General features: G+C 35.4%; 1 protein-coding gene across 1 annotated transcript in view; it reads right to left on the reverse strand.

Annotated features, from left to right (window-relative positions):
- The window catches only part of DACH1 (dachshund family transcription factor 1), a 397,595-nt gene that overhangs the window by 172,964 nt on the left and 199,025 nt on the right, over nt 1–25,606 (reverse strand). The window contains exon 3 of the mRNA XM_019738175.2: nt 8,737–8,898. Coding sequence (XP_019593734.2) covers nt 8,737–8,898 — 162 coding nt within the window. The remainder of the gene's footprint in view (nt 1–8,736; nt 8,899–25,606) is intronic.

A 25,606-nucleotide genomic window follows, 5' to 3' on the forward strand; every position in this document is an offset into this window, starting at 1 on the left:
CGTTTCATTAGTGCAGACTCTAATTCAAAACTGTTGAAAATGAACTGCACATACTGTTTTAATAACAACATTCCTAATCATTATCAAACTGGTAATTCTCTCAGCACTGAATGTAAGGGTCTGTATTTCCATTATGACCTGCTGTTAAAGAAAACCATATTTAAATCCTCCATTCTTTCCTATCTTCGAAATAATCCAGGTTCGTTTCTTGGGGGGCCGGGGACATCGAGAGTCTGCAAGATTATGTATAGCACTTTATTTCATCATCAGTGAATTGGCATTTTACACATTCATGTCAACTACTACATTATTTACTTACTAGTATTTATTACATTTTGTATTCATTTTGACATCCATCATTCATTCAAATGGCTTTGTACAATTTTGGATAGTTGGACAACTTAGGGAAGAATCACAGTCACACGAATGTGAAACACTAGGTCTGGTGACAGAGGCACTGGGCTCAGACTTAAACTTGTGGGCTCATACTCACCATAATGTAGGACCATGAACACACTAGAAACACCTCAAAGGAATAACATTTTCTAACATTAGGTCATCCTGAGATATTTGGAAATGTATAACACCAAAACCTATTAATTTATAGAACACAAATTTGAGGATTTATTTTAATCATATATCATCAATCATAGGAAGTTAAAATATAAAACAAAAGGATGGAGGATCATATTAATTAATAAAATAAGTTATCTGATATTAAAAGGGTTGAATAAGGCCTGGCATCATTTTAAACTGAAATGTTTGCTCCCACTATACTTTTAAGCTTATATAAACAATAAAGCATGTTGATGTAGGTTGACAAAGATCATTTTTAGCGCTTTCCTTGATGAAAACTATTTCCAAGGCTGTCACAAATGCACTCGATCTCCTAGAATGTGACAGACTACCATATATCCATATAACAACGGGGTATGTCTTATATTTCTTCATGTTTTGTGATTAGACAAGGATACACCAAATAAAGTCATTTAATTTACATTCTAAGTATGAAATGTTTGAAATACCAGGTTTACTTTATTATCCTGTCATTGGAATAAGCAATATTAAAACAAAATAAAAAACACTGGGTCAACATTTTCCAGTTACGTTCTCCAACTATCCATATAAATAAAAAACTTCATGAAAATGGAAACAGACACTACATAAAACATGGAAATATTCTCTACATTCCGCCTATCTATACCACACAATGCATTTAATAATTCATATAGGAAACTAGTACCTGTTACCAATTATACACTAATGATGTTATCAACATACAGAAATGGATTTAGAAATGTATGTTCAAATATTTTAAAATGAGAAAGGTGTTCTTTTTAATATAGAAATGCATTTTTCCATAGTCCTCTGTTATGATCACTGGTGTTTCTATCCTTTTTTTAACCAATAAAAATAAAAAACATGTTATGAGAGAAAATGCAAACTGATGCCATCTACTTCATAGAAAATCGTGATAAAGAGCTTAATAAAATGACCAGTTATTAACACACTCATGTGTTATTTTAAAATATTTTAATTTTAAGCAATGTTAACTTTTTAAAAATATATATTCATAATTTTCCACAATAAAGTAAGAATGTTAACTCGTGTTCAGTTCCTTCCAAACTCTAATGAAATGGCTATATAGGATGAGGTGTAAAATTCTATATCATCTTCTTTTCTTATATTCAGAATATTTCCACCCTTATACATCATATGTAATGGTTACATAATATGTAAAATTACATATTACAATATACTTAACAATGCCCTGTTTGGGGCATTTAGGTTGCTTCAGGTTTGTATTTTATCTTACAAATTATTGTAAAGAATACCTTCTTGCCTTTCATCTTCTTTTGACTTTTGAGGTTTAAAAGTCAAAGAATTTTAGAGCCAAGAGGATAATCGGGTATCAAACTCCTTATTTACTAAGTTAGAAAGCTGAGAAATTAAGAGACTTATTTATGTAGCTCTTATTTATTAGCTACATGATGACTAGAACTAAATTTCTGACATATTTTGCTCTCTGCTCTCCCATTTCAGTTTGTAGATGCATCTAGAAGGACTTATCTTGGTCATACATATAATAAGATGCTCCAATCTTAACACAATGATTTTTTTTTATAATTTTGTTTTAAATTAGCTGTTTATTCTTTATATGTTCACAGTAGGTTACTTATTTAAAATATGAAGAAAAACTGCCAGAAATATTAAACATCTAAAAAAGCATTAAAATTTTGGAAAGAGTAGCTTACCAGTTTTTAGTTTTTTAATGTTGGGGTAAGCAATTGTGTTTGAAATGTCAGGATATGAAGACATCTTTTGCATAGGGAATGATATGAAGCATATGGCTATTCACAATCAATTGCATTACAACCCATGACAGTTCCTACACTTTTAAGAGATGCTTATGTGGCCCTTCCATTAAAATTCCACTAATGTGACATTTGTGAAAAGGTTTATGTTTGGACATACTTTCCTCACCATATGTGAGCCACAGAAAGCAAAAGCATCCATTAAAATTGTTTATTTCTAAATTGACAGCTATCAGTTCTAAAATATTTCTCATTGCATGTGTCAGAATCTTTCTGGCCTTTTATGGTAGTCTTGTATGTTACCATGTTTACAAGACACTGGCTGTTAATATTGTTAAATTTTACTGTTAATATTGTTAAATGTTACTCATCAGACAGGAAGAGGGATCTTAAAAATCATTGTGAGACAGAGAAACATTAAGAAAGTTTAAAAAAAAAAACTTTCCATATTTAATCTGTTAAACAATGGCAAATTTCTTATGAATCAGTGATACTGTAATTGAACTGGAGACATTTTTAGAGCAAGCTTGCTTTGGCTTTTTCACCCTCCGATTTGGAATCTGCTCACAGTACTGCCAGCTTAACCAAAAAGGATTAACTCTCATATCCAACTGAGAACACAGATAATTCTCAGTAATTGGTAAAAAATGAAGATGAATGGGGCTGAGAGATAAGGCGCAATTAGCTCATCAGCAGTTACAGCTGTGCACTCAATCCGGATCCATCTCTTGAGTCTCGGCCCCTTTTAAAGAACCTAAGCAGAATAAGCATAGGACACCCCCACCCCAAAAAATTGCTATACCTGCCCATCATTTCTCTAGTCTTCCATTTTCGTTCCTTACTATACAAAGACACCTGTCATAGCATGCTATGTAAATTACTACCTCTCTCAGGACCTATGTCTAAAGCCAATCTTCTTTTAAACTTTTTTTTTTTATAACAGAAACCAAATGACTACTGTAGACACTCTTAAATTCCCTGTCAATCGTTTCATTATAGCAGCATCATCTGTTTGAAAATATAAGCAATTCCCTCATCTAATTATAGGAAGGATTTGAGGTTCATTAACATTGCCAAGGCACAGAATCCAGTGTGCAACTGCAGAGCTCTGCTTGGTGGCCTGTGTTCTCAGTTTCCTTTTATTTGCTTTCTCAAGGTCTCCAAGACTTTTTCCTGAAATCATGAAATTATTTTTTTCCTTCCAAATAGACATACAAGTTAGAAGAAAGGAAATGACTACAGTGTAAACTATTCTATTTCTGCGGGAATGGTTTAAAAAAATAAATAAATAAAGATAAGGGGATGGCCAGCCAGGAAAGATAATTTTATCTCCCTATCTGCTTGGCTTTTTTTTTTTTTCCTTTTCATTTGTTTTGTTTTGTTGATTGATGGACAGAAGTGAGGACTAAGGAATACAACTGAAGAGCACAGCTGTTCATCCTAAGCTCAAGTCCTTGTTTTTACTTAAAACCTCTACCTCCTTGGAGCGATTGCAAGTTTGAGAAAAGGAACAAGAATCCTACATGGCAGGCATATGCGATGTGTTCAGGTTTGTGGATCACTGCACCGGTGGACTCCTGCTTATGTTCCACGGTGTTCAGAAACTGAAAAGACTGAAGTCTCAAGATTACTTCACTTCCTTAAAGAAATAACAGCAGTTGGGGGTTACGACTACAGTTTAAACAATAAGATTTTCTTGGGACATCTGTTTTGAGATCACATTTTGAATAGATATGAACTCATTTCCTACTAAGCAAGCAATCTACTATTGTTGATAGCTGTTTACCAGTTCTGTGAGTCAGATATTAGCTAGTGGAAAGGTCCCTCTTAAATCCTCCGAGCATTCTTTAAACTGTGTACATAGTGTTTTCCTTAAATAAGATGTTAAGAGAAGTGAAAATGCAGTCTTTTCCTGCCTCTTGGTAAATTACAGTCCACAAAGTCTTGCACTTGGGAATAATATTTAATGTATTTATCTTTAAAGAGTCGTTTCCTATGTTGTCATTAGTTAAGGGAGTAAGACATTAGGTTTAGCAAGTATTTAAACAACACAGAAACTATTAAGAGATGCTCACTATGTCAATATTTATATAGCATTTCAAAACTAGAAGGAAAATTAAGTTTCCTTTATTTAGATTAAATCGATTGTGATTAATTTAGTATCCTCAAAAATGTGCATGATGCCAAAAAAAGAAAAGAAAAAAAAAGAAAGAAAAGAAAAGAAAAGCAGACAGAAACACAGCTATAGATACTATGGAATTGACCTTGGGTTCACCGGTTTTAAATTCTGCCTTTCCATTATCCCAGTCCCAATTTCCAAGCAGCATTTTTTTAAGCTGGTTATGTAGATCAGTTCTTAAAGCAAAAAAATAGCAATTTATCTGGCCTGTATGTTGTGGATAGTGTTGCCACTAAAAAGAATCCAGGACATTTTTCCTTCTTATCTGCAATGTAGCTCATATCAGCCAACCTGTCACAAGATAGTACTTGATATAAACAAGAGATTGCAAAGACATCTCAGTAATCAATATCAGGATGGCTACAGTATGGAAACCCCAACCAGTGCATATCATTTGTCTCAGCATCTATTTCTATGGCCAAATGAAGCATTAATTCAAATCATAAATCTATGGTGATTTAAATCTGGGAATGAGCACCTGCCTGCTTTAATGATTTATTTTGTACATTTCAGTAAGCAGGAGATTTGTCCATATGAACTGACAGGTCACCTTCAGATGCCAGGAGCAGACTGTTTATCACCATGCAGACTAGCATCTCATCTTAGCAAGTAAATATTAAACTAAAAGAATCCAATTGATTGTGGATGAGGGAGAATGGCGACACGGCCATATATTTTACTGAGCAGGCTGATGCCTCACTCGGATCTATCCTCAAGTCCTCAGTCCTTCCTGAAGTGATCATTCTTTTGGAAAGACGTGAGCTCAAGGTTACCATGTAAAATTGGGATATACAATAATTATTTATCAGTGTCAATGGTTTCTTTAAACACCTTTTTTTCTGGCTAATTTTTACAATTTATATTAAGAATTGAAAAGGGTTAGTGACAATAAAAATATCCCTTCACCTTACCAAACCAAACCATGTAAAAACAAAATCTATTTTCTAGGATAACAAGGGTTTATTTACAATGAAGGGGGAAACAACACAACACAATACAACACAAAACAAAACCACTGTTCCTACATAGGAAAGTCTGAAATATTTGACAGAACCCGTCCGCCAGATGGATACAAGAGGAAAAAGAACCCTGGATTGACTTCAAAAAATGGCACTGGATTTGGGCAGAGCTGAGTTGCAACAATACATCATTTAAGTAGCACCTCTCTGAAGGGTTTTGCTACTTCAAAGAGCCGATTGATAGATGCATGAAAGCAGTGAGTTTGTATTCTGAAATATAGGCCTTTGAGATTCTTGAGAATCCTCCTGGAATTCATATGCTTCAATACCACTTCCTAAGCAGCTCCTGCTAACTGATGCTCCTATAGGATCCAACACATCCTGTTATGACTGCCCGCACACTTAGCCATCCTGCCCAGAACTGTATGCCTCTGAGTGCTGGGACTGTAGTATGGTTATTTTTATGTTCCTAGAGTGAGCTAAAATCAAACATACAACAAAATCCAAATGACATAACAGCTGCCCCAAAATTTCCTCACAAGGCTGTAGCTTAATGAGACCTAGCAGAGAGAATACAAAAACAGAGGAGGAAAGAGTTGATGGCTTTAAAAAGAAGAAAAAGGTAATTTTTAGGGGAGCAAGTTTGGAGAAATAATAACAATGGCAAAAGCAATGATTAATCGCATTGGTCACCAACTAAGGTGATAAGCTGACACTGCAATAAACACTTGCCAAATATGATCTCCTTCAATTCTCACAATGTAGATAACTATTATTTATGCCATTTTCCAGGTGTGCAAGGTTAGGCTCAGAAATTTTACATAACTTACCAAACTCACAGAGCGAGTAATTACTGAACACTTACCAAGTGGCAGGCACTACTTGCAGAATCTAAGAAGAGGATGGCCATACAAAGCAACTGCTAATTCATCAACTTCTTTGATCTGTGAGAACTCAACCTCACCCCCACCATTACGTTATACCCTCCCCACCCTACCCTACCCCAAAACTTTATGTTCCTGACCTCTAGGTAATGAAGGAGGGAAGGGGGTGTGCTCAGGAAGGCTAATAAGTCATAAATTCTTAAGAGAACAGTGGCATGTGAGAATAGAATAAAACTGACAATGATAACATTTTTTCTCCCAAATCAGTTACAGATATCTAACCTAAATGGTCTACACACTTTAGAGGCAAGCAACAGCACCAAGGTCAACATAATCTCAAAATATTAAGACCTTTTAGGAAAGTTTAAATAAATTTCTGCTCCTGGTTCAAACTGGTGTTGGATGGTGGGTGCCCAAACTGAAAAAACAATATAGACTACCAACTAAATACCTTAATTGAAGACAAGTGATTTATTTAAATGAAAACAGAAAAGAAAATTCATATTTTAGGTCATTATGATAGCCTAGTTACCCAAATAACTAAGAGAAACCACAATTTGGTCAACAGGCAAATGTTACTCTATACTATCAAATAGTAAATCTATGTCAAACATGAGCCATGTTCTCATTTTGTGTCTTTTGGTTTCTCCGAAGTCAACTTCTCTGCTGCTCAAGAAATTTGAACATGTTTAACGTATTTTTCTTTAAATGTTATTAAATTGCCTAATTTGTTTATCCCTTGTCCCAACACCAACGATTAAGAACAGCATGCATTAAAGGCTTACTCTTCTAAAATTTTAAAACAATCCAGATTATGTTTGAAAATGATAATTAAAATTTATTGTGGCCAACTACTTGATTTTTAAAGTGTCTAATTTTGGATTATTTTATGGACCAAAGTCAAAGACTTCTATTTTTTTAAAAAAATATGTACTTACTAGTTCTAAAAGGAGAATTATAATCATTCATTTCACTTCAAAATTGTTTAACTTTTAAAAGCCTAAATTTATGTGTGTAAACCATGACCTAAAACAATCCACTGCCTTCCATCTTCGCACAAGGCACACCACAAATTCAGGCACCGTAGTTTCCCTTAGTCCCTTTCAGTTTTACAGCCATGTCTTCTGGCTCTCTTCCACATCTTTTCTTCCTTGTCAGAAATGCACTACCTTCTTTAGCACCGACTCTCATCAAGCCCATTTTTGCCACTACTTTTCTATTTCCCTTGTGTAGTTCCGCTGAATAGTTCTGTATTTTCCCCTTTTAACATTAGAAGCTACCCTTTGGCATCTCTGAAGCAGTGGTATTTTGTGTTCTGTGTATATATTTCAAAATTACTTCCTATTGTAACATTCATGTCTAGAATATGTTTCCATGGAACTGTTGCAAAAATAGTTATTACTAAAATTCACAGTATTCCTACATACGCCCTTAACCAAATGCCAGTGGACTGAAAGTAGAGAGCTGCTGATCATGGGAAGTATTAATCTATTAAAATGATGCATGGAAAAGAAAATGTAACTGTATTGCCATGAATCATTGTGTCCCTGTAAAAATATTGGATATAGTATCTTGCACAGATCTTGTAGTATCCAAATTTCTCTTGTTAAATTATATTTTGAGCATGATTTCTACATTTTAAAGGGAAATGATACAGTGCAGTGGCAAAATAAAATGTCATGTCTCACCAATACATAGATGCTAAAGATACCAATAAAAAAAAATAATCCACATTTGAAGTTGTGTTTGAGAAAACAAATTTTCCAAATTAATTCTGCAAAGAAAAAGCTGTTCCTTTAGTTTAAATAGGGACTATAAACTTTTCATCTCTGTCTCTATATCTCAAGAAAGAAAAAAAACTCAAGAGACATTAAAGTTGTATGTTTAATACAAGAGAAATGTATAATGGTTGTATATAGAAAGAATTAATTATCAACATAATTCTTATTCTTGGCAATACAGGAAATGATTAAGCTATGTGTTTTGCTGCTAATGCAAATTTCTCATTTGATAACAAATACATTAAGAATAAAAAAAATAAAGTGTGTGGTTTTGTTTGTAAATATTCTTCTGTTACCTGACCTATAATCAATACTTTAGAATTCTGATTATGAAAACGTGTTTGTGTTATGAAAGTTGTTAACTGAATGCTTACAGCAGTTAGACATAAAGTTGATCTGATAAAAAACAATCATGTTAATTATTTACTTAGATTGCACATTATTGGAGAGGCAAAATGGTATATTCAAAATATACACTGTTTTCAGAGCTAAAAGTACCAACTTCTTGAACGGGTAGGCAATAGTTTTTTGTTTATGTGTTTGTTTGTTTGTTTCTGGAAAAGAAAGTAATTTGGTAGCAAAATGATTGCAATAACTTTCAGTGAACATAAAACTTACCAACACTTGAATTCATGTCCCCATTTTCAGAATCTGCTCCATGTTGGTTATTACTGGCATGATAGTTGCTCATAGCTTCTAATTTGATTTTTTTCACCTTCATTGCTTCAGCGATAGCTGCATTGGTAGCAGCGGCAGCTGCTGCAGCTGCTGCTGTCAGACCTTAAAAGAATAAATTAAAAATGAGATAATTCAAAATCTGATTTTTCAGGTAATAGTCTATGTACTTTATATCATACACATACAAACATATTAAAGCATTTGATTCCTTTATGCAACATTCTGATAACATATAGTCATTCCCATCTAGCCAATAAAACAACATCGATATAATAAAGAGTGTGCTCTCTAAAGTCCTAAATTAATTCATACCTAGAAGGATACTAGCAGAAATGCAGCCAGATCTCAAACAAACCAGTCTGAGCATGTCACTCCCTGCTTACAATCCTCTACAGCTGCCTCAGGGGGAAGGAATCTGAAGTGTTTACCTTCATTCTCAGAGCTTTGCACTAAGAGTGAACCTACTTCCATCACCCAAAGTTTCCTCATTCTCAAGTCATATTCCAGCTACGCAGAACATACCAGTACCCACACATGCCCTGCCTCTTCATGTGCTTTGTATGTGCCATTCCCCTTGCCTAGGATACCGTGGTCCCATGACATACATCCCTGACTTTCCAGCATCCTAGTCCCCGAGTGGGCACTTTCCCCCGCTACGCCATGACGTTCATCCAGACAGTCTGTCTTTGTGCCACCAGATAACAGATGGTAAGTGTGGACATGACATTAGAACAAGAGTTTGAGGCCCGATTATAGAAGAGCAGAAAGCTGAGGCCATGCTTTACAAATAGGCTATATATATAGCCAGCAGGAGTTTTTAAGCAGGGAGGTGCTTGTTTTTTTAAAGTGTAAACTTTTACCACATGAATTCACTTCATCCTGGCATCTTATCTGCAAAATAACAGGCACTGGAGTATACGAATGATGTCTCCTCATTGTAAAGCTTTAACAGACGATGAGAGGATATACCACCACCACTCCTACTCTGCCGTGGCTGCTCCAGTTTCTGACTACAGAGCTTCAGCCTGGTTTGAATTTATCTGTGTGATTTATTTCCACTTCCAGCTGGTGGATTAGAGACTGAACAACTCTCTCCTCCTTTTCCTCCCCACTAATCATCACTTCTAGTTACTACAGCAAATAAGTTATAGCCTCAGGAACTATAAGAAAGTCTTTTTCCCTAGAAATTTCTGCTCTGTTTTTAGAGGTTAGGAGAAGACCTCACCTTTCCTTCAGATCAGAACAAAGGGGTCTTGACGACTTTCACCCCAACACAAGATCTTCAGATTGGATCTCTGCATGAAAAACTGATAACTGCCCCCTAAAAAGGCACTGATCTAAATTCAAAGAACTCATCTGGGTCTGGACTGAACATTTATTGCCTTTTAAGTCCCAACTTGAACTGATTCTCTCATCTTCCTATGATTGAATTTTCTCCCCAGTTACTCATTTCCTTCAAAGATGTTTCAGAACACTTTTTTTTCCCCCTGTTCTCTTAAAATTCTCTTTGTGTTTCCCAGCAAATCTCTCTTCCTCAACTTTGCCTTGTCATAAACATACACATCCCATCTGTCCTTTCTCTTCACTGCCTGGTGTTATTCCATCTTCAATTTATGACAGGTCCAGGGTCTTTATCTTTGATTTATGCTGCAGGTAAATATTGTTCTGTAGTATTCAAACAAGAAAGACAAACGTACAGCTTGAGATATGGTTGTTATTATTGTATATATCTGAATCTAATTCAGCAGCGTGAAACATAACTATGCACGCTGTGGCCTTGGAGAAGCCATAAAATCTTCTTGAGTATGGTTTATTCATCTGTATAACCATTCTATTCACAAAGGGATAATATAAGGATTAAATAAGATAAACTATGTGAAGAACACCACATCATGTTTAGTAAAAAGTAGACACGCCTTGCATTCTAGTTCCTCAATAAGACAAGTCCAGTCCTAGCTATGACTCCTGCAGGATTTCATAGGCTGGCCACAGCACCCTCAGCTAAAAAAATCCTACTTCTCTTTGGCTGACTGCATTAACCCTTCACTTCCAGAAATACCTTTTTTATAATTTTATTATTTATCTGATCTTATTTACAGTGCTCTTCTATTTTTCCCTTTCACAGTTTTTTCTTTTCAGTTTTACATTCCTAATAAAATTGCAAAAGATACAGCATATAATGTGTGTATGTCACACACATTTAATTCGTGAATAGCTTTCAAATTCAACTAATTTTCTCCATTTCCAATGGCTTCGCCCAGTGCAAGCTGCCACCTTTTCATCCCTGGGATCCTACGATAGCCTAACAGCTTCTACTTTCCCCACCTCCAATCTCTTATTATTCATTCAGCAATCAACATAACCTCATGAAAATAAAAATCCAATCATAACACTCAATGGCTGCTCTTACGAGCAAGTTGATGCTTTGGATAGCTGTCAAGATCCTGTGTGCTCAGGACCTGCCTATCTGTAGTGTCATCTGTTCCCCCAGGTCCCCCTTTCTCTCTGTGCTCCATATGCATAGGCCTTCTTTCATTTCTTCTAATGGACTACATTCCTTCTTTCAAACCAGACTTTGCACACATTATCCCAACTATCTAGAAAAGCTCTCTTGTCCCCGCCCCATCATATTCATCCATCATGTGATGGCTTAAATATTATGATCTCGGAGTAGCAGGTAAGGTCCATGACTCTTAAATCTAGCAGGGAAACAGTTATTAACAATTTAGGAATCAGCTCAAGACTCACTTATTTTAAAGAGCTGATGTTCCGCACACTTCTCCTAAAGAGTAGAGCGAGGGATCCACCTGCTTTCGTTCTCAACCCTGCTGCATGGGAGTTTGCCATCCTTCGTGCACCAGAATCACTCGTGCACCAGAATCACCCATGCAGTTTTTAAAACATGCAAATAGCTGAGTTCTACCACCTGAGATTCTGTTTGGGACCCATGCATCTATATATTTTTGGTTGATTTTACTGATCCCCATGTCATTTTAATGTGCAGTCTGAGAAGAGAAACTCAGTCCCTTGAACTATTTCTTTTCTCTTTTTTAAAAGGGGAGGCTCTAAGGTGGGTAGCTTTAGGGCTAACTCACTGTTCTTAGATTTGACGACAGTAATTTACATTAAAATGTTTCCACATCTTACAATAAAAGCTTATTAACAAAGTAGATCATCACTGCAGTGGTTTTCAAAAGTAAGTATGCATAAAAGTCAACAAGGAAACATTAATATACAAAATCAGGTTGGACTGAGGAATCAAAGTTTGAGACATACCGCTCTAGTGGGATGCACTTTGTAAAAATGAGTTTTCTGTATCTTAGCCTACACAGCAGAAGCAAAGAGGACAGCCAGGCCATGCAGCACTTCTCTGTGCAATCGATGCAACAGCCATGCATGTATTGAACTCCAGCAAACCACTTACACTTACAAATGCCTTTTGCATGTATAGCAATCGTTCCTTACACAGCTTGAATAAGTGCTCCTGATTCTTCAGTTGGTATATTTTTCACCAGATTTCTTTCCCTCATTAGGGGAAAAATACACACACACACACACACACACACACACACACACACACACACACACAGAGGATGCCAAAAATATATACACATTTTAAGAAAGGAAAAAACTATTAAAATTTTAATACCCAATATATACCGATAACAAAAGATGTGCTCAAAGTGGTTACCATCAGCATCCAGACACTTCTGATTACGGCAAACTACTGCTTGAGCAATGTTGACCAAAATGTCCACTTGTATACATCTTTTCTTGGCACCCCAGCATATATATATATATATATATATATACACACACACACACACATATATACATATACACATATATATGTATATATATATATATATATATATATATATATATATATATATATATATATATATATATGAAAACCTATATGAAAAAATAATGAGTGAATAAACTCTTACACTAAGGTATGATTAACCCATCTATTTTACCTCACCAATCTTGCTTTTTTATACTCAAAAAGAACATGTATAGTGTCTCATATACCAAGACAAAAACATGTACTGAACTGAGAAGTCAAATGTAGTATAAATTTATTTTATCTTAAAAGATTCTAAATCCAACTTTGTCGACAAAACTTTAATGTATCCTTAAAATGCATTTGCCACTGATGAAAATAATGGGTTGAAAAATATTTTGTTTATAAAAGACATTTTCTGGGCCAGCCCAGTGGCTCAGGTGGTTGGAGCGTCGTGCTCCTAAAGCTAAGGTCGCCAGTTCGATTCCCACGTGGGTCAGTGAGCTGCTCCCTCTACAGCTAAGATTGTGAACAACGGCTCTCCCTGGAGCTGGGCTGCAATGAGCAGCCGGAGGTCAATGTGGGCTGCCACCGGCTGCTATGCTGCCTCAGGCTACCGAGTGCTGCCAGGAGCGGCCGGCAGCCAGCGTGAGTAGACGGCAGCCATCATGAATGGCAGGCCTGCAGCCGGTGACAGCTGCCATGAGCTGCTGTGAGCGGCCAACCAACAACCGGCAACTGATTGCATCAGCCCTAGGGGAGCACAGGGCTCATAATACCAGCATGGGCCAGGGGGCTGTGTCCTACACAACTAGACTGAGAAACAATGGCTTGAACTAGAGTGGGGGGAGCGGTGGAAAAAGGGGGGAAAAAGACATTTTCCCTCAGAGGAAGGTTCATAAGTGACACACTGTGTACCCCTACCCCTCCGATTGGCCTTCGGGAAAGGGAATGTACATTAAACTTAGGTTAGAGCCCGTATGGCTATATCATCAAAAATATTTTGGTTTCTTTTTCTCTCCTGTTTGATCTTAACAAACACTATCACTCACAATTTAGCAGAATTAATAAATTTTTACACAGAATTAAGAGATACTGCTGTCCTATTATTGCCTGAATTATGATACAAACCCATTGCTCTGCTCCTTCAGAGAAAATTCCATATATCTTTAAAACTGGCTATTGTGAGGAAATCATTTTGATCTTGGCTTATAGAGTTCTTGTACTTTTACTTTCACTTGGTGACACGCCACTGAATTTTTGTAAAGTTCTTGTTAATAAGTTCTTCTGAATGGAAATTACTAGTTATTTAAATTCTCTATCAGATAGGGAGTAAATATATAGTGGTTGAAAAAACAAAACAAAACAAAAAACTCCAAAAAGCCATACAGACTTTGAACAACACACATCAAATTTATCTGTGATGCTACAGCAAGTTACATATTCCTAAGGTTTCAAAATTCTCATCTCTAAAATCAGAGCTATCAATTCTGACATCATAGCTGTGTTGTAAAGAATAAAGGTAAAATAATGTATGCGACACATAGGCACATACTAAGCCCTCCGCAAATCACAGTAGATGTTATAAAGTAATCCATAATATCCATCGTGTTCTTATGTTTAGTTTTGCCTTTGTTCAACTACTTGCAAGAATGCAAATATGACAAAAGCTACCTAACAGCATAGGGTGAGAATTCAGCCATTTGACAAATGGAAATCTAAATACCATGCTTCTATCAAATCATTTGATTTAGTAGTCTACATTGATCAAATTTATCATAAAATCACTAAATCTCTGTTCTGTGCTATATTGGTACAATGACTTTGCTACTTCAAATTCAATATCCTAAAACCAATCTATGGGTTTATCATTTAGGAGGGAAGCAGGCATTGTTACCACTTAAGAGCCTTATTTTACTTTGCAAAGATAGCATTTTTCTTCTGCTTTCAACTTTTATCAAAACAGCCTTTAAATCTTTCAAATACTATTATACAATCCTGATCACTCTCTTTAAAAAAGGAAAAGTATCCCCATTCTATTTATTTCAAATAAGTCAGTACCCCTAGTTATAAAGAGTAGATTACAACTGTAGATTATAAATATCAATAAAAAAGACATATTGCTGTCAAGTTCTTTCTCTGATCTGTTTGTTTGCTCATTAACTTGAAAGGTCCAATCTTTGATCTTTGGTTTCAAAGACATCAAGATGACTTCCAAATGTTTGATATGTGGTCTACTTTTACCTCACATTCCATTTAAATGCATTTCCCAAAACCTAATGGTTAAATAAAATGAGTTATATGCAAGAGATAGTCAGCATTCAAAGCTTCCATATGATAGACTTTTCATTAGTCTATGTCACTTTACCCAAATTTAGAAGAAACCATTTTAAACATGCAGTAGATTATAGCCAATGGTAGTTATTATTAATATTCTGGAATTGATAAGTTATTTATGTCTGGCATTCTTCCTACTGATTATTCAGGGAGACAGGCAGCTTATAAATATCTCATCACTCCACCATCACAGAAATTTCATCGACAGTGCTCATGCACAGCTATTAGCAATATGAATCTAACCATTACAAGGAGGAGGAAAATCGAACATGTGGCATTAATACGCAGTCCTGGTTCCTAACCATCTGATAGGCAGATGGTGTGAAGCGGATTCTCCAGCTGAAATGAAGGGGCACATCATTTAAAACCTTGTTTGCATTCTAACTGATATCAGTGCCATATTGATATACATGATACATCATGGCAGTATTTGAACAATCTAGTTTGTTTCAGTCATAAATGTTTACAGCCTTGTTTTTCTAATCTTATAAGCATGTTCAGAAGAGTGTATTTTTAATTTATGAAACCTATTGTTTACTTCTGTTGAACTAGAAGATTAGTGGAAAGCAGGAATATTAAATTACTTTAACCAGAGCAATATAACCACGACAGATGAATAAAGTGGGTTTCTATTTTCAATAAAGGATGTTAGTAAAGGAATTTTGAAATTAGCCCAGGCATTTTGTACATCATATATATTTATTCATTTAAACCATCTAGCTTTTCTCCCCCAAGTTGCATACAAACTTAATGCTTTACAGTCATTCATTTAAAACTCTCACTGTGTGCAATTAATCTTGTCCAACAATTCAATTCAGAAAGTAAAACATCAAAAAGCACAGTTCAATTCAGCAGTCATTACTGTGAAGTAATCTTTCTGTTCCCGACAGTTCCTACAGACTCTTTGCAATACTCTGTAGAAGGTGCCTTGTAAGCTCCATACGAGTTTGAATTACAACTCAATTGAAATGACTCCAAGTCTTAGAAGAACCCTTGGCTCAATACAACAACTTGAAAACACCTTTTTGTAGCATTTTTTTCCCTATCCTTATTGAAATACCAGCTGTCTAAAAAATGGACGCTAATTTTCACAGTTATTTTAATTCTCAATACTTTCTAAATAAATGAAAATTGTAATTGAAACATGCCTGTCCTCACTCTTAAATGATTAAATAGCAGAAATGTTAAGCAACGAGAATAAGTCACTTAATTGTGAATCAGGGGAGACTGAAGATTTTGAGTGTGAATTTGTTTCCCAATGTCCATTAGACTGACTTTTCTTGCCCTTTAAAACACATTTATATTCTGCGGAGAAAAGAATAATTGATCTTTGAGGCCATTAATGGAAACACTCCTTATACCATTTCAGTTTTTCAATTGATTAAATTAGATTTTTAAAATGTTTGGATTAGCAAATAAACCCACTAATTTGGAAAATGTATATAGCAAGAGTTTACTATAATATCGATAATGACTAATAAATCAAAGAGACAGCAAATGTGGCATTCTAATTCTGAATAGCTTAAAATTGCAATCTCCCAGAGTGAAGGAAGTAATAGCAGTAGCGAAATCAGGGGGAGGGAACACCATGGGGATGTCATTTGGCCATGTGTAAATCACTGAGGAATTCATATGGAAGTTTTCAAAACACTCAACTTCTGATCACCAACTCATAGAATCAGGCTGAAACATAAACAATGAAACTTTTTAAATTACTGTGGTTTAAAATAAGAAAATAGGTGATTTATGAAAAGTTGAACTTGGCCCAAGGTCTTGAATAAATAACTTTAACTTTTACTCCATTTTTTTAAACATTATGGGCTTTAGAAAATTTTTTCTAAACATCCACTTCAGGTCTAGACTTATAAAACATGGAGACAAGCAAGACTTTATCTAATGCAACTCTTTTATTTTACTGATGATGAAATTAGGGGCAGTGAGGTTAATCATTTCTATAAAGTCACACCATTAAATAATGATAGAGTAATCCCAATTCCCCTAACTCCTCATTCAGCATTGACCACACCGACTCTGTCAATAAATGTAAAAAGAAAAGTACAGAACACAGTAAACTATAGAGTCATTGAAAGAAAATGAATCTCCTTGTCTCAAGTAGTTATGGATTGCATAGGAAGTCAAGGTTATAGACACTCAGGTGATATCACACGTTTAAGTTGTCTTCCCTTAGGAACCTGATCTAAATGTTCATTTGTGATTGCGTTTTGTAGAATTTAGAATACATATGCCACAGAAACAATGGTCATTCAAGTTTAATTATGCACAAAACTTTTCACCTGTGTTGGTAAAATACAGTATTTATATTAGCCTGAATCCTATATTTTAAATATGGCACAACAAGGAAGAAGAGAGGAGCGAATAAACGATTTTCCACTTTATATACTGAACACAGAAAAAATAAGAACAAAGTGAAATAGATAAACTTTGACTCTAATTTTCTTTAAATCGCCTTCCTCATTGTTTCTTATTATTCCATTCTCCAATAAACTGGGCATTAACTGTCCTAAGGCCAAATACTTCTTACTACTTACTAACTCATCACCCCAAATTACTCACTGTGCTGACTCTTTGTGTTGATTCCAGACATACTAGTCTGACAGTAACTGACAGTATGTGACATTCTTAAAGAATGTTTTCGAAAGAGGCTACTGGTCATTATATTGATGCCAGTTCACTATCATAAATTTACTTCCTGCAAGAGTCACCTCATCAGCATTTTAGCCTAAGATTTATCTCCCTAAATGTTCTCCAACTCTTCTCAACACCATAAAAATTCTATTCTATGTCCTTTAATACATCAATAAGTTTCTCTTTGTCTTTTTCCAGAATCCAGGTAGCAAGTGGGCTCTACCAGTCTGTGGATGTTAGGGAGAGAAATTGAGAAAAAAGTAGAATACAGGTGGCCATTTTTATATGTAAGTCTTGTTTGGGGGGAATTATCCAATGAGATAGAAACAGCTGGAAAAGATGGGGCCACAATTTTTTTATTTTTTTAGATATAGCAATGTTTGCCTTTTTTTAAGTAAAAGACTCAGGAAACAAATATATTTGTGTACACACACACACACACACACACACACACACACACACACTTTCTAAAGAGGTCAGGGTCTGGATTGGGAACAACACACAGCCATATTCACCGAACGACAATAAGAACAGAGGAGCTGATTGAGGCAACGTGTTCTTCACTTCTTTGAGTTAGGTTCTTGCATTTACATCAACATCTTACTGAATCTCCATAATCAACCTACAACATAGATATTTTTTCTCATTTGGTTAAAAGGAAAATGTGAATGGTGACAGGCCAATTGTAGTGGTTGGAAGAGTAGGGTTTTGGTTACAGTTTTAAAGTTGGACTATGGAAAAGAACAATCCTGATTAATTTAGAAAAACAAGTACTGCCATGCAATAGGGAAGATACAAAAGAAATATGGGTTATAGGGCCGGCCCGTTGGCTCAGGCGGTTAGAGCTCCGTGCTCCTAACTCCGAAGGCTGCCGGTTCGATTCCCACATGGGCCAGTGGGCTCTCAACCTTGGATTCCCACATGGGCCAGTGGGCTCTCAACCACAAGGTTGCTGGTTCAACTCCTCAAGTCCCGCAAGGGATGGTGGGCTGTGCCCCCTGCAATTAGCAACGGCAACTGGACCTGGAGCTGAGCTGCGCCCTCCACAACTAAGACTGAAAGAACAACAACTTGAAGGTGAACAGCGCCCCCCACAACTGAGATTGAAAGGACAACAACTTGACTTGGAAAAAAGGCCTGGAAGTACTGGAAGTACACACTGTTCTCCAATAAAGTCCTGTTCCCCTTAAAAAAAAAAAAAAAAAAAAAGAAAGAAATATGGGTTATAGTCTCAAGTGGTTGCCATCTCTTAAAGGGTGGGTGGTATTTTAAATAAATGAAGGCTTTATCTTGGCACACCTTTGTAATCATAGTCAAAGTTAAATTTTTGAGTGTAACTTAGACAAATTATTTAATTTGTCTGATTTTGAGAGAACCCTATATTTCACTGTTCAAGAAAATAAATGTTATGTTTAAAACTATTTCCCTTCTGAGGTTTGATTAGTATATTTAACCCAGATCACCTAAGAACAGAGGATGGATGTCAAGGAAGAATTACTAATGGCTGACACTATATTATTCATTGCTTTTTATTGCTGCAAAAATCATTTCAACAAAAAGAAACATTTAATTCCTAAATGACAAGAAATGTGAGTCTTTTGTGTTTTCTGATAGAACCTTTTACTTTGTTTCAAAACAAAAGTAAATCATAGAAAATCTTCAATTTTCCTTATATCTCTTCATTTTAGGAGCAGTCTATAGCTACACTGATCCAGTCTTCTCTTGACCTAATTTCTGTTGTGCCATGAGATTCTATTAAAAGAAACTAAATCACTGCAGTAGATTTATTCACCTTAAATAATTTAAGCTAATTGAAAAAGACAAAACTAAAATTAAACCACTTTTCTCAAGCATTGGACTTCTGCATGTCAATTACTAATTTATTATAAAAACCAGCTAATCACAACAGCGTTGTGAGAAACATGGACCTGTACTATGTACATATTTCTCTCCTCCACTGGGCTGAAGATAGAAAAAAACATCAATTCTGAGTATGAAAGTATGTGTATCTCTTCTATAGTCATTTGGCAACTCCAGTAAAATATTTCCCGTGATGGATTTGAGACTTTTTATAATTTTCCCAATTTAGACAAGAACACATAGAAAACTGAGAGAAATAGCTGGAAAATTATATCCACTCACTCTTTTGGCAATAAGTCATGGCATTTTGAATTCATAACATCACTTAAGCGAAACAAAATTAAAAACATTACTATTATATTAGTCACTAAGGTTACTACATCATAATAACCAGAAACTGAACTCCTATGCATTGGTTTTAAAATTAAGAACGCAGCTTAATGTTATGATTATTATTATATGTTTTTTTTTTACTTTGCTTCTTATTGTTAAAAGTTATTAACTATCATTTTCATTTAAGCCATGTTAATGATAGCACAAACATTATCACAAATTATAATATTCTAATTGTCCCATCATTACAGAACACCATTTGTAAAGTCAATGGTCATTTTGCTCATGCAATTATTTAATAGTATAATTCAGCCTTTGTAATGCCTGGAATGTGTAGCATAATCACTCGTATGACAATCCTACAAAGAGTAACAAAAGCTCTTTGCAGTATTTTTAACACACGTCTTTCTTATGAGAATTAGAAAATTCAAACATAACTTTACCTTGGAAGTAAAACCTTTTGAAATATGGCTAAAGTGCATCCTGAATAAAGACAACACACTTAAGCAGACTTTCCCCCCTTTAAACAGCATTCATCTTTTCAAAAGCAATAGATTCTCAGTCCACACAGAGTCTACTGCATTATTCATTTCATGTGCAACCTCATGCTGGACCATAAATTGTTACTTTATCTAATCAAAGGAGACTTAACTCTACAGAAGGTCAAAGGTTTAATTTTGTGAAGTATTATCTTACGCTATGAGTTTAACTGAAAAATAGAAGAAGAAAAACAGCCAAGAAACTGGTAATAAATGAACCTTTATTGCCTCAGGCATTGGCCTAGTTAATAAACTTTCATTGAAGGTTTCTTTCAACTGTTACGGACAATGAGAGGAAAAAAATCTTAAATTACAGCCATGTGTGACTTTTAAGGCAGTCATTCTTTTTTATCTCAACCTCCCTAGCTCAGGGGGAAAAAAAGAAAGAGAGAGACAAAGAGAGATTGTCTTCGATCTCTTAACCAAAAATGTATGTTTCTAAACAGATGAAAAAGTGCAGATAAACTTTTCTAAAAGCAGAGGTCAGCTTTGAACAAAATAAAAAATGCATTCTTTAGGTGTTGAATCTTAGAGAACAATCTCTCTAGCTAAATATAAAAACTACAAGAGGAGGAAAACGTAGTCTTCTCTAGGACTCTAACTCTTAAATTCTAGTCTCCTGCTTAGCAAAACAGGATGCCTTATAATCTCACCATTATTGCACAAATTCCATTGTAGTTTTAATATTCATTAAGTGTATTATAAATGAGTACATTATTTATGCTATCTGCCCTGTTTTAGTACAAAAAAAATCTTTTTATTTTCAGAAACAAACACACTAGTAGCAAAATAATTCATTTTATTGTTCTGCAGTTAAAATGTTTAAAAGGAACAAGTTTATCTTTTTAGCTGATACTCTCAACCAACAATGAATGGCCTCTGGGAAGTTTAGTTTTTCCCTTTTTTTTTTTTTTTTTTTTTTTGAGAGAAAATGAGTTGAGTTGTTCAGAAAGAATATGGCTTTTTTTTTTTTTTTTCAGGAGGCACTGTATTGAGTATAAAGTTATCATGGCCTCAATTCCAACATCTTTATCTCCACACCATAGCATAAATAAGGTAGAGCCACACGTCACCAACAGTGTTCACATAAGTTATGAGAAAGGAGAAAGCCATGTTCTGCATCTTACTTTAGATATTCTCAAACAGAAAAGGACTGCTAACTCTGTGCTCCTAACTGGACCCCTCCCCACATCCAGTTTCCACCCACAAATCACAACACTCTCAGCAAGGGCACCCAACCCTCTTCTCACCTGGCAGCATCTGGACAGAACTGGGCTCTACTTCATTCCAGGAACATATCCTCAGGATGCTATCTTGGCCACCTTTGAAACCGAACAAGATAGCTGCTTACATGCGCAGCACCAGGTGAAAGCAAGACCAGGCTCCCCACTAAGAAATACACTCCGCACAGCTGGGAGGCAATGAGTTCTACTGGGGTCATGGATGAAGCACATTTATACCAGTAGCTCTGCTTCTTTTCTATGTTTGCCAAGAGTAGTGAGAGATTTAGGAGAAAATGGAAAACATAGAGATTAAAGACCTTTGAAAGTGAATTCTGAATGAAGAAATAAATGTCAGGTTCTATGCATAAAATATTGAGGATAAAAACACAGGTTTTCTAAAAACATCGTTAAGCCTGGATATCAGAATCTGAAGCAAATTGAGACAATCAGTTTTCAGTAATTGGTACAAGGTTTTAGAATCAATGAGTAAGCTTTGATTTCATGCAAGAAACCATGAAGTGTTACTCAAAGATTACAAGGAAAAATGCTGTCGAAAGAGCAATTGATAAACGTGATATTTTGCCCCACTTTATTTTCTACCGAATATGCATACACGCATTTAGCTGGAGAGCAAAAGAATGAAAAGGTGACGAAAACTGATGAAACATCAACTACTTTCTAGAAAAGAAACACTATATTTGAATGTGTATAGTGAATAGCTGGTAATATATAACATTTGTGGATAACTGATTAAACAATCATAGCAAGGATAGTCATGCTTTATAATTTCAGGGTTTTTTTTTTTCATTTACCATTCTTGAGAAAGGTTGAGGTACATTTAGAAAATGACCCCAAGGTCAGAGAAGCATGGGAGAGTAACAAAAACAGGTATCTCAAATCTAATTCTTTATTCCATTAATCAAAGTTTTATGGGTTGGGGAAAGTTGTGCTATAGTACACAGAAAGGAAAAGAAAAAAAGAAAGATCAAGGGAATTCAAAGGATTTATTAAATGTGCAGACGGTAACTCTGACTAGTGTTTTAGCTAGATAGACACAATTAATTAATTGTAAAATTGTGAAACTCTAAAATGCCGAAAGAACGTGCTCCTGCCTGCAATGCAGTAATGTAGCAAAATACTTATAATCTTTCAACCACCAGGAGCTTTTGTTGGTTTTTTAACCTAATCCACAGCTTGACATAGATCCTAGGGTAATAGAACACAGTTCTTTGATTGAAATAATATCTCAACATTGCTGCACTAGCCTGGTGGCCTAATAGAAGTCTGTCTCTCTGAAACTCGAGATATTCAAGTTTGGAAACAAACTCAGACACTGAGCTCTGGCTTGTAAGTCCTTCAAGAAAAGCCTTTGAGACTGGAATATGCCTTTTCCAGTTTAACATGGCCAAAAACACATAAAACTTCTGCAATAGCTGTTCTTCCAAATAATGAGTCAAAGCAAATCATTTTCTTCAGCCACTAAAAAGTCACTAATAAGACAACAGTACAATGTTCATTATCACAGAGTCTAATAAATGTCATTAAAAAGTTTAAGCATTTCAGAAGTGACCCATTCCCCTGTCTTCTTCCTTCTTGGTATGAATATGATTTCTAGGTCTGCATTTGCAGTGATCAATACACTCTAATTAAATTTTGAATGACAATTGCAATAAAAATCTCCATTTCATTGTGTATCCTGATAAATATTAAAAAGCAAAGGAAAATATGCCATCACTATTTACCAATATCCAGTCATCTTGTAAAAACTGCTAAGCAAAAAGTAGATGAAAAAAACAGAAAACAGGAAAGTCATGTGGAGCATTAAATACACCTAAGACTATAGCCAAATTATGATTTTATGTTGGGATGCCATGCTTATAATATTAAGTAATAAAAATAATTGTTTACTTGATGTCTGTCATGTGACATTATCGAATCACTTTATAAACATATTAATACAAATGATACTTGTGTGACAACTGAGAGTCTTCACACTGTCACAGATGTAAAGTCTTGACATATGTTATCATTACGTTGCAAAGCATGATCTGTGAAGCTGGGTGGGAAGCAGAGATGAAGTAAGAAAAATCCTCAAGTTACATAATAACTATATAATGCTGAAAACATAGTCCTTCTAAAAAATTCCAGAAGCACAGCCAGAGTTGGTTAAATCAATAGGTTGACAATGTCTATAAACCAATCTTCCCATATTTCCTTGCTGTTATTAGGAAATTGCTCCATGTTAGCATGTGGGTCACAACAATTGTAGGCATCCAAGCAAAAAGGTGAGGACATATTTATTTTATGTATTTATTTTTAGCCTCCAAAGAAATCTGTCCCAGGGTACATCCTAAATACCCCTCAGAACTTATTAGCCATAACTGCATCACCCAATCATACACAACCAAACACAGGCAAACCATGACACATATCTGGAATGGAAGATGTGGTTGAGTCCTCTTAGGCACATGATTGTAGGAAAAATCTGAATTCCTAAATAGAATTAGGATTTTCTTATAAAGGAAAAGAATGATAAGTAGCTACTGGAAAGCAACTAACAAGGTCTGGAATCAAAATTTATTGGGGGATATTGAAGAAAATAGCTAACAGCCTCAAATAGAAGCCCGATAGAAACACTGCTATTCCTACCTTCCATCATTTCAAATCTGTCCCATGCTTGATTAACAGTTAACATGTACCTAGATTCAGAGGATAATAGCATTGTTTTTCTCAAGACACTATTTTACTTCTCATAATGAAGTCCTTATACAAAATAGTTCCATAAAATTATAATAGTGACCTTGATTTTTATATTTAGAGGTGTCAAGAACAGAAACATGAAATAACACTCAATTGCTTTTAGTTTTGTTCTTTTGTTTGTTTGTTTTTTACACCTCTAGCTAGAGGTATAGAATAAATAATCAGATAGCATACCTAGAATATATAATAAGATGGTGTCCTTCATTTGATTGCTGACAACCAAATATATATATATATATATATATATGACAACTAACACCAACAAACTGGTTATTTTTGAGCTAGATCAAACTGACATTTAAACATTTCCTGTGACAGTGAGATGGCTAAAACTGGTGGTAATATTACTTAATGCCTTGATACAGTACTAGAATCATTTGCCTCATGTTCTTCCTTCTTACAGATGCAGACAAGTGTAGGAAAATTTGAAACAGAAATTGCAGAGCCCAAGAGAGAGAAGATAAAGAGATAGAGGCCTCAGGGGACAGAGAGCCAATAGTAGCTTTAAGAGTACATATGTTTATTGCCATGGAACTCCTGTTTGGTCTCTTCTTCACTTCCATCTTTGGTATCATCAACAGTAAAACAAAAATATTCAATTAAGTTTAAAACTTAAGAGCAATATGGGCCGACCGTCCCGCAAAGGATGGTGGGCAGCGCCCCCTGCAACTAAGATTGAACATGGCACCTTGAGCTGAGCTGCCTCTGAGCTCCCGAATGGCTCGGTTGGAGTGCATCCTCTCAACCACAAGGTTGCCGGTTCGACTCCCACAAGGGATGGTGGGCTGCGCCCCCTGCAACTAGCAACGGCAACTGGACATGGAGCTGAGCTGCACCCTCCACAACTAAGACTGAAAGGACAACAACTTAAAGCTGAATTGCACCCTCCACAACTAAGATTGTAAGGACAACAACTTGACTTGGGAAAAAAAAAATAGTCTTGGAAGTACACATTGTTCCCCAATAAAGGCCTGTTTCCCTTCTTCAATAAAATATTTAAAAAACAAAACAAAACTTAAGAGCAATAAAAGAAATGCAATATAGGACAAAGAACATAGGCTGTGTAGTCTAAGGTTTGAATTTCAATCCATTCTGTCATTAGTGAGATGGCCTCTGTTTGCAAGATCTAATTTCCATCAGCTTCAGTTAACTTTTCCCTAGCTATCACAAAGAGAATCCTGTTATTGGTGTCTGAAAGAATTGGTAAGAATATAAAATGACATAGGATGTGTGGGAAATGTACATAGGTATTCCAAAATGGCAGTTTCTTCCTTTGTTTTGCTATAATTCCACGGTAGCAGGTCTTTTCTGTGCTGCTTTTGTTT

Source organism: Rhinolophus sinicus, linkage group LG04, assembly GCF_036562045.2.
Source record: "Rhinolophus sinicus isolate RSC01 linkage group LG04, ASM3656204v1, whole genome shotgun sequence".
NCBI classification, from domain to species: domain Eukaryota; kingdom Metazoa; phylum Chordata; class Mammalia; order Chiroptera; family Rhinolophidae; genus Rhinolophus; species Rhinolophus sinicus.